This window comes from Vanessa tameamea, chromosome 23 (assembly GCF_037043105.1).
Source record: "Vanessa tameamea isolate UH-Manoa-2023 chromosome 23, ilVanTame1 primary haplotype, whole genome shotgun sequence".
In the NCBI taxonomy this organism is placed as follows: Eukaryota; Metazoa; Arthropoda; class Insecta; order Lepidoptera; family Nymphalidae; genus Vanessa; species Vanessa tameamea.
This window is the reverse complement of record NC_087331.1, coordinates 9,587,707-9,597,492: the sequence shown is the minus strand read 5'-3', so window position 1 is coordinate 9,597,492 and position 9,786 is coordinate 9,587,707. Positions and strand designations below refer to the sequence as shown.

At 37.5% G+C, this 9,786-nt stretch overlaps 1 protein-coding gene across 3 annotated transcripts; it reads left to right on the top strand.

The window, feature by feature from the left end:
- The first annotated feature begins 104 nt into the window (after window positions 1-104).
- LOC113402161 (uncharacterized) lies at window positions 105-9,757 on the top strand. 3 transcript variants are annotated; one of them, XM_064218646.1, is made up of 7 exons: window positions 105-115; window positions 6,668-6,790; window positions 6,906-7,009; window positions 7,354-7,456; window positions 7,833-7,977; window positions 8,626-8,679; window positions 8,755-9,757. In XM_064218646.1, the coding sequence occupies exons 2-7, from the start codon at window positions 6,671-6,673 to the stop codon at window positions 9,363-9,365; spliced, it is 1,137 nt and encodes a 378-aa protein (XP_064074716.1). In that variant the 5' UTR covers window positions 105-115; window positions 6,668-6,670; the 3' UTR covers window positions 9,366-9,757. The 3 variants fall into 3 exon arrangements, with proteins under 3 accessions (XP_064074716.1, XP_026498121.2, XP_064074715.1); XM_026642336.2 differs by lacking the exon at window positions 105-115 and adding an exon at window positions 122-344 and having other exon boundaries at window positions 8,776-9,757; XM_064218645.1 differs by lacking the exon at window positions 105-115 and adding an exon at window positions 122-344.
- Window positions 9,758-9,786: the final 29 nt, after the last annotated feature.

The window sequence follows — 9,786 nt, the reverse complement described above, 5'->3', positions numbered from 1 at the left end:
CTATAAATGAATAGGTACGATTGACCTCGCAGCAAAGCATTACGGTGTCGCAAGTCGTGCAGTGAGCGCGCTAGCTTCAGCGAGTGTAACACGGGTACGGTAACGACGCAGTTGTGTAAGGATCTGGTTCGGCCGTCGGCGTGGGCCGCCACTGCGCCTGCGCGGAACACCTTCCAGCATTACCAGCATTTACTTGACACTCCGCTTTGCGTTGCACGTATTTTATGTAAAACATCAACAATATACACAATAAATACCGTTTTTACAAATAAGTGTAGTTTATGCGTCAATTGTGATGTGCTAGTCGTCAGTGCAAGTGTTCGTTCGGCGTGGAATCGCTCCCGGTGAGTTTTAAGAAATCGTTAATTTGTGCAATCAATGCTACGTGCAATGCTTAAATGAACGTCATTATTCAATAGCCAATTTGTGATTGCGTTGTTCTCGATCGTTCTAATTATATATATTTATGATTTATTCGAATTTGTTTACAATTGTTATTATACTTTAGTATAACTGTGATATATAATAGGTGATCGTTACAGTTACCTCCTTGAGATCATATTATATACTAATATATGAGGATCGAAAATAGTCAACAGTGTAACATAATTTATCAAAAATGTAGGGGATCATAACTTATCACCAAACGAAAGTATGTACCTACTATATATCTGCATAAACAATATTAGTATGAAAAAAAAAAAAATCTACAAACACTATTATTATTTAATTCTCGTATATAATATAAGTTTTAGTTATAATTTAAATTTTCGTCTACATTCTTACGTATATATGCGTTCTATTGTCTTGTACCGATAGTAATAATTGTCAGTACGCGCTATCCCTGCATTGCAGGCTGCGTTGCAAATAAATTTGACCTGTTAAGCTATTCTGTAAGAAGTGAATCGAAGCTCACCGCATGTTACATCGTGACATGTCAGAATCTGCCAAGCTACATTGACTTTAATAATGATAACGTTTAAAGGCTTCACGCATCAGAATAGCGTACAGCCGACAGCCGGTTATCCTAATTCGCTTCTTAAGATACGAGGGCAGTTCTTACAGACCCGCACCGGTGCGACTGTCTCGACACAGGGTTACAGGGTTGCAACTTTCTACACATGAAGTATTAGTATTTTCAATTAAGATCTTAGTCGAATTAATATTATTTTTTGGTATATTAATGTTTGCTTGTCTTTCCGGCGTGCATCGCAAACAAACAATTAGGAGGAATTTAGTGAAATTATATAGTTTGCTCGTCTCTACCCGTCGCGACTTCGCTTGCATAATCTTATGAAAAAAAATGTTAGTTTTCTTCGCAATCTAATCTAATCTCATTGGATTACGTTGATTCGGTTGTTTAGTATTGGTAGTTGAACGGATTAAGTCGAAGATTAAAACGGTATAAGTATTAGGCCTAATTTCAAATCCCACATCGTTTGTTAGCGCGCTCGTACAAAACAAAGGTTTCCTGAAGTTTACGCCATCTCTTATTAATCAGGATGACATTAAGTAAAAATTAACAGGCTGTAAATGTGCCGCTGCTGAGCTAAGGTCTCCCTTGGATTGATTATATATCTATAGAGTCTCGCAATACAACATAACTACAACAAACGAGCCAATTTATTATCTTTATGGGCATGACAGCTACGCTTGACACTCGTCGTACTACTTTGCCAGTGTTCGTGTACTTAGGGGCCAACTGCTGTCCATTTTTTTTTCGACGCATTCTCAGCTTTGATAGTCTATCTAAATAATCAAACCCATTTGAAGAGACGGATGACATTGCCTTACGTTAAACAAATGTCAAATCTGTTAAACCTTGTACATAATGTCGTGGATCGTGGTTGTGATGTATGAGCTGACAAAGTGTCAATATGGGGAGTACATTCACATCCAAGAGAACGTCAATGGTGCAGTCTTGTTTAACGCATCAGCTGATAGCAGGTTTGAAAAACGGTACTGAAATAGAACTTGTCAAACTTTACAAAAAGTGTCAGTTTTAGATTTCCAAAAGAACTAAACTAAACAGATATATTAGATTTTTTTTAAAAAAAGACGTATGAATGTAATTTTATATATTTGACAACGTTTTTCATTTGAGTAACTTCTTTTCGATCATCCCAATGTATAAATGTCACAAAAAACGTCGTTGTCCTACACAACATCGTATTCATTTTAAGGTCGATCAAAATCGTTCATAATCATAGCCCAAGTTTTTCTTTTGGATTAATATAAAACCGTATCTATAATTACTAGCAACGATTACATGGCATGTATCAATAACATATACTTCAATTTAAATTTAGTGGAAACAAACGAATACTACCTCCACATCTTTTTTATTATCGTTATATTTTTTGTAATTTGTATTCTATTACAGATTTTTATAACATATTTTAACAATAAAATATAAATGTATACGTATTTTATGATCAAAGCGAATGTTTACCTGAAGGCGAAACGAATAATGATGTTAATTTAATTTGAGTTAAGTCATTTAAATTACAAATTACTTTAGTTTGTCAAGGATAACAACAATTTGACAAATATTTTGTTTGTTTATCCGATTATCCAAGTCAATGGCGCAGTGGATAGGACACGTAGATCTGAAACGATCCATCGAAAGGTTTATGTCCGGAGTCCGTACACAGCGCCGAGGTCATTAGGGCACTTCATTTGTGTTAATTATTCAAGTGTAACACATTCGGATATCGGATAGTTAAGTAAACCACTTCAAATATATGTCAGATTAGAAACTTCTTCGAATATATGTCAGATTAATTATTGCCTTAGCCTGCCTTGAAAGCATTAAATAACATGTCAGGACACTTTTTTTTTTTGTGGTAGATATCTGTTATTATCTTTTTGCACCATACGTTTGGGACTTTAATATCTTGATAACGGGATCCTGAAATATCGGGATCTCCCATCCAATATTGCCCCAGTCAGTCCTTCAACTCTTTCATGACAGTTGTTCCGAACGAGTATACACTCAGCGCGAGGGTTTCAGCTGTTGGCTATCTTTTGCAAATTTTAAAAGCCTTTATAGTACCTATGAAACAATTAATGCTTTTGCACAGTTATTTTCAAATAAATCTTTAATTTGATTGTAATCGATTCAACTTTGTACCTTCAAATTAGATTTATGTTATCACGACTTGCAGGATCCCGTATATTAATTAATTTTAGTTAATTTAATTCATACACTTACCTACATAATAGAACGAAAAATTAACAATTTCAAACTTCGTTTTAACTTTTGCTGCACTTTCTATTTCAATAAGAATAACATTTTATTTATAATATTTTGAAACGAAAACCAAAGTTATTTTCTAAATGTCATCAACAGTTGCGATCCAGACGGTCTACCCTCCACACGAGGCCCGTAAGCGCAGGTCAGTCATTTCAAAAACTACCTTAAGAAATGTTATCGGTCCTACCTTTCGGGCGAGTAACTTTTAGTTTAAATTCTAGATCTTACTAGTTTCAAATAACTTTCGTGTAGTGCTGTCGTGCGAACTCGTCGGCGTACGTCTTATACTCAATTCGCACTTCTATACTACATTCCAACCCAGTCTTTACTCTCTCTAGTATTGATTTATATAAAAATAAGAACCATCTTATATCCTTGCCCGGTACTAAACTGTATCGGTACCAAATTTCATACCTATTATTATAACCACATATCAGTAGTTACTCTTAAGCAAAGTTTAAGTTTACAGAATTATTTATATTTTAATTATTGATTAGGTGGTATGTGTTTCTCGCTCGCCCGACCGCCCCCTACAGTCAAATTACTTTGTGTAAAGGACAAAGTTTATCTACTTTAAATATCAGAAGCACAATTTTTTTTTTCTTTTTATAAATGTACAAAATTTGCTTTAAAAAATAAAGTATCAAATTTTATTGTAATTATGGTTCAGTATTTTGACAATAACAGCTTATGTATAAAAGACAGAAGTATGCTGCCTCGGACTTTTTAAAGAAATATCTGAACATTTCTACCATACATTATATTCGTAAAATTCACGCCAAAATAGCTCGGAGGATGACGGATATGACGGAGTTCCTTCCGACGTACTTAACACTTATAGCTACATTTTGTCAATTTACACAATCATTACATAAATAAGTCGCTTACTGCTATCTGTCTGTCCCTGTGAGATGCTTAGGTTTTTTAAATTACACAACGGATTTTGATGTTTTTTTAATAGATAGAGTGATTCAAGAGCAAGGTTTATATGTATAATACATGCACAATATAATAGAGAAACCCTGATAAATTTAGAGGTTTCTAAGGTGATGTCGGATATAAACACAATTTTTTGCGCTTACATTGCAATCGCTGGCTGAATCCTACGGGACACACCAAATAATGTACTACAGTATTGTACCCCTTCAAAAATCTACGAAAATGTTTGCGATAGTACGTGTCTATCTCTTAGGGATAACCCACCATAACCATTTATTATCCTTTACTTTTTTCGAGAAATAATGGCTTATATTCGAAGTAATTTTAAGCAATACAGCATTAATGCTTATCCAATAAAGTATCTTAAATACATTGTGCGTTTAATATTAGATCATTATGGCAATGAATATTTACGAAGATATCACAGATTTAAAATGCAGGGACATAGCGGTTCGTATTGTCTAATGACAAAAAGCTATGAACTTTGTATATACCTAATGACATTCTGTAGTATATTTAGTATCAGTATTGGATCCGTGCGAAGCCGGGGCGGGTCGCTAGTATATTTATAGTATAGTAGAAGTTATAGCCTATGTGTTATTCTGATGTAAAAGCTATATTATTTTAAAGTTTCATTAAAATCCATCCAGTAGGTTTTTGCGTGAAATAGTAAGAAACATCTATACATCCTCTTCGATAAAAATCAAAATATTCTTTATTCAAGAAGACTCATAGAAGCACTTTTGAATCGTCATATTGAATTAATTGTAAAGCTACCACCGGTTCGGTAAGTAGATTCTACCGAGAAGAACCGGCGAGGAACTGAGTAATTACTCTTTTTCCACCATTTTAATTACAGAGTATGTCATCAAGAACAATAAAAATATTTTACGTTCGTTTCGTTCGTTACGTACGTTTTTATTAATTTTAAATATTCGTACAAATGTCGAATATTGTTTATTAATTCTGGAGGATATTTCAGTAATTTGAAATCCATTGTGCCGGGAGTTACACTAGTTCATTGAATAGAACGACGTAAAAATAGCTTAATTTGCAGGTTTGACCTTTGAAAATCAAATCAGTGGCCACTGTACGAGAGATTATAATAGGCTGTGTGGGCCCGAAACGTGCTTCGCGATACTTGTATTGATTAATAATAAAAAAAGAAAAGTACAATGTGGACGCGCTCGTGTGGATGCAGGTTCAAACCCAGGCGGCACTGAATTTGCTTGTGCTTAATTTGTGTTCATCACCTGCTCGGCAATGAAAGAAAACCTTGTGAGGAAACCTACATGTGTTTAATTTCAATGAAATTCTACCAAATGTGTCTCCACCAAACCCCATTAAAGCTGCATGGTGGAATAAGCTTCACAATCTTCTCCTGAAAGGGCCTCTCCCTTAGCCCAGCAGTGGGACATATTAATTTTTATTGTAATTATAAAAATGAATATGTAACTTCTAAAGCAATGTTGAATGAGTTATTACGAAATAAATCGCGACCTCAACTAGGAGTTGATTTTTATCCCTTATATTATATTGGGCTACAGTCGGTAGGATTCGAAACTACGCTCACCGATCTAAGTGATTGTGTAACCCGTATTTCGATCCATAACCCGTATGTCAGATCAGATGGTGGGTACGGTAATGACCTACAATACGTTTGTCTGTTTTCTTAATTTTGTTTGTTAATTAAATTTAATCACCTTAAATATTTTGTATGTACGAGTTACGGTTTGTACGGTATGCTCAGCGTGTGTTTAGTAATGTGGCATAATTGAGCATTAGGGCATTAAGCGGGGCTGCGGCGCAAACTCGATCACTTAACTGACACGCTACTGTAACAGAAATTATGTTGATGTAAATCTTAGGAGTAATATTATTTCCATTTAAATGTTGTGCGTTTTGTACGTAAGAATTATATAAGACGATGTTTTAATGGAAAGGAAATTTTAAAATATAGGCACGTACTTTCTACATACAATATATTACACAGCTCATTGCGTTGAACACCCGTGTGTCCTACCACTGCTTACAGGACTATTTGTTTTTTTAACAGCGAATCACAATCGCGGACTGCTGATAGCATTCATCCCATCAATCCTTGACGTCATCATCAGCGCATATTTAAGTAATATTTAACTTTATATTATTGTGTGGATTATTGGGATGTAGTTGTGTGTAGTTTATTATTATACTTTAATATGAGTATTCGAATGTAATAGTTATTATCCCATCCCGTTTTCTTACAAAGCTTCTATCAAAGGTTGTCTGTAAGAGATCGCTATAAGCCATAAAACTGCCATTGCACACCATTAATTTTTGATTATTATTATTTTTGGCTTCTCTTATATTATCAGTTTACTTATAAAGCATTTCAATAATAACAATAACTTTAATAATGAATAACTGTCCATATAACAATCAATTAGGCAAATCAGTGGATATTAAACAAAATGTCGTGTCAGTTGACAGAGGATGCAGGCGACCTTGCCGCCGGTATGGTCGGAAATCGAGCGCTACCGGCGGCGGCGCGGGCGCGTGACGCTAGCGGAGCTCAGCGAGATCACTGCGCGGGCGCACCAGATGCACATGCAGGTAAATCCACTGTATATAAAATAATATAAAATATACAGCTAATGTTTAACAATTAGACATGTACCTATGTAGTTACTACCTAATGTAATAACTAAAGAAGGCTACTTTCATGCAGGAGCTGCGTCGTCTCCGCGAGCTTCACGCGCGTCTGGACTGGCCGCGCGTGCACCGCCCCGAGATCCTTCTATACACGCCGAACCAACTCAGACAACTCATTCGGTAAAGATTGCATTATTTTTACATTTTCCACAACTGCTGTTATATATACTCGTATCCTCTTAAGGGGAAATTTTAGAGCTCATACGCCTCGACACTACACAATGGGTTAATGTTGATTTTTTTTATCGACACCTTTTTCCAAGAGAATATTTTTCACAAACTGAAGAATAAATTTTCGATGCACTTTTAGTAATGCTACATACAGACAGACGTATTATATAATATCCTCCTGGCTCCTGAAAAGACAGGTACATAAAATATACAGAAATATATAAATAAAAGAGGCGCTCTGCGTAATTTCTCATTGGTGTAGAATAAATATTATTATTGCGAATGTCTCGCAGACTGGGGAACTCGGCCGACACGGCGGCACAACCCACGTCGGGCAGCTCGTGGCGCCCCGGCCCGCTGGGCGCGCCCTGGCACTTGCCGGACAACGAGGCCTCGGTACTCGATCTCTCCTCACATAATACGTTGTTACAATTATTACCTATTTAGTAAAATTAAATTGTTATTTATCAATAAGAAAAGGTTTTATTGAGATGCGAAATTTTTAATCTTGATTGTTATAGTGAATACAAAAGAAAAAATATCTAAATTAAACTTGAATATAAGTATAGTTACAATTTAATAATTAAATTTCGATTTGATTTCATATAATGTGTTTGAATAAACTATGAGGTAGGTTCTACGAGAGCTTAAAAACAATCTCTAACTCTTTGCACTAGTGAATTACATTTGGTGACCTTCGACCAAATGTCCAGAATTTAAGACATTGAGTTTGAAGGAGCTAATCTCTACGGCGCGAGGTGGGTGTGCGCAGGCGGAGGGCGGTGGCGAGCGCGCGGCGAGCGAGTGGTGGTCGTGGCGCGGCTGGGGCGCGGGCGCGCTGCTGCTCGTGGCGGCGCTGCTGCTCGTGCGCGCCACCGACCGCTGCTTCACGCGCAACTACGCGCGCTGCACGAGCTGTACGGGTCGCGAGCATCTCACTATGTTTACATTTTAGTTTAACGCCGCCGGTGCAGCGGCCGTACTCCGGCAGAACATCAGATCCCGGGTGCGAACGATCCGGGCGAATGCTAATTAAAGTTATAAATAATAAGTCAAGATTGTTATTCCAGATAGAGCAGCTGCTGAACTGTGCGGCATGATATTCTCTAAGCATTTGGCTACTATTTGTTGGGAATGTCTACTGTTACAAGGATATAACATAATGGATATATTACGACCTCATTAGATTAATATTAATAACGCCTAAAGCATACGATTAGCTAACGATATAATATTTAATGGAATCCCTATCGGTTACTATCAATCGGACCGACGTTCGTAAACTCTGCCTGTTTTCACCGAACAGCAAGCCTTTGTGTAGTAATAGTTTACTAGTAACCATGTTGAGTAATATAAAATATAAATAACGTTAATTAAAGTTATCAACTCAAATCTCCTGACACACTTTATCTGTCTATATTTGATAGAGCTGGACAGTTGGACATCCGGGTCAATAGAAATATAATGACGATATTCAAAAATTGCCATATAAATTTATACGGTTCTCAATACACGGACATATTTATTATAAATAAAAATATCTCTAATAGATATCTGTTTCGCAGCTCGAAGGAGACGCTCCGAAGAGTGGCCCACGCCCAACGTGCTCGCCACGAGTAGTAAGTATCTTTGTGTTCGAAGTGAGTCCTACGTTGTTATTGTATACGGCATCGAACACTCTTAACTTTCCGTAGTACTCACACACATACTTTCAGACCGTCACCCTCTCAGCGTAGACGCGGAGACCTCTCCGAATGAATTCGAGGCTTATCCCTCTGAATCGAGCGACTCCGGCAACGATATGGTCTTCAACGCCGATCTTCCGCCGCCGTATTCCGAGTGCGCCACCGACGGCAGCAAACATATCACCAGAGAGGAACCGCCCCCGCCGTACTCCGCCTGCTACGTCGCCTTCTCCAACCCCAAGGACGGGACGCCGTCTGTCAGGTTCTTCAACGGCCAACGACAGAGCATGTTCGAGAACGAAGGCTCGCCGACCTCGACTCACTCCATAAACGTTCAGACCTCGACGGACGAACTGACGGAAATAGCGCATTCCAGCAATGGATTCAATCACTTCGACACCGGTCAGATTTCTAACAATCCGATCGGTGATCGAATATACAAGTTACCGTACTTTGATAATACCAATATCGAAACGGACGACTCCGACGAATGCAACGGAGAGTGCATCGCCAACTCGCTGGAGTGCATCAACATCGGGCCGGCGCCGCTCGCCACGCAGGACATGACCATCGACATCTGCGACGCCGGCGCCCCCGGCGCGCCCACCGAGTCCTGTTAACGCTACGACGTATGCAGACGGCTGACCGAGAGCTGTGAATGTTATTGAAACGCTTATACCCTTTAAGATCGATATTCTTATGAAAGTCATATTTTAACTATTTGTGTTTCAATAGAAACATTCGAGTAGATAAAATGAATTGTTATAGTATTATTTTACTAATCTTCGATGGCCTCCCTGCGAGGACTACAAAATCATTTTTAAATGTAAATATATCAAAATGTCGATGGAAAATTCAGGTTGTGTAGAGATAAATTTTAATAAAATATACTTTTGTAGAATCTCCTTTGTCACTGTACACAGACACACGTAGTAGATCACGATGTATACCCCCAAATACCTAACTTTGGATATAAAATTATGAACAAATAAAAATAAATAATTTCTTAAAATATCTTTAGATTAACAACCGACTCCTGTT

What these genes read in the sequence shown, in the direction of transcription:
- LOC113402161 (XM_064218646.1), top strand. Translation starts at nt 6,671, where the DNA reads ATGCAGGCGACCTTGCCGCCGGTATGGTCGGAAATCGAGCGCTACCGG. An exon ending in CGCACCAGATGCACATGCAG is followed by an intron (nt 6,791 to 6,905) that starts GTAAATCCACTG and finishes ACTTTCATGCAG; the next exon opens with GAGCTGCGTCGTCTCCGCGA. An exon ending in CTACGCGCGCTGCACGAGCT is followed by an intron (nt 7,978 to 8,625) that starts GTACGGGTCGCG and finishes TCTGTTTCGCAG; the next exon opens with CTCGAAGGAGACGCTCCGAA.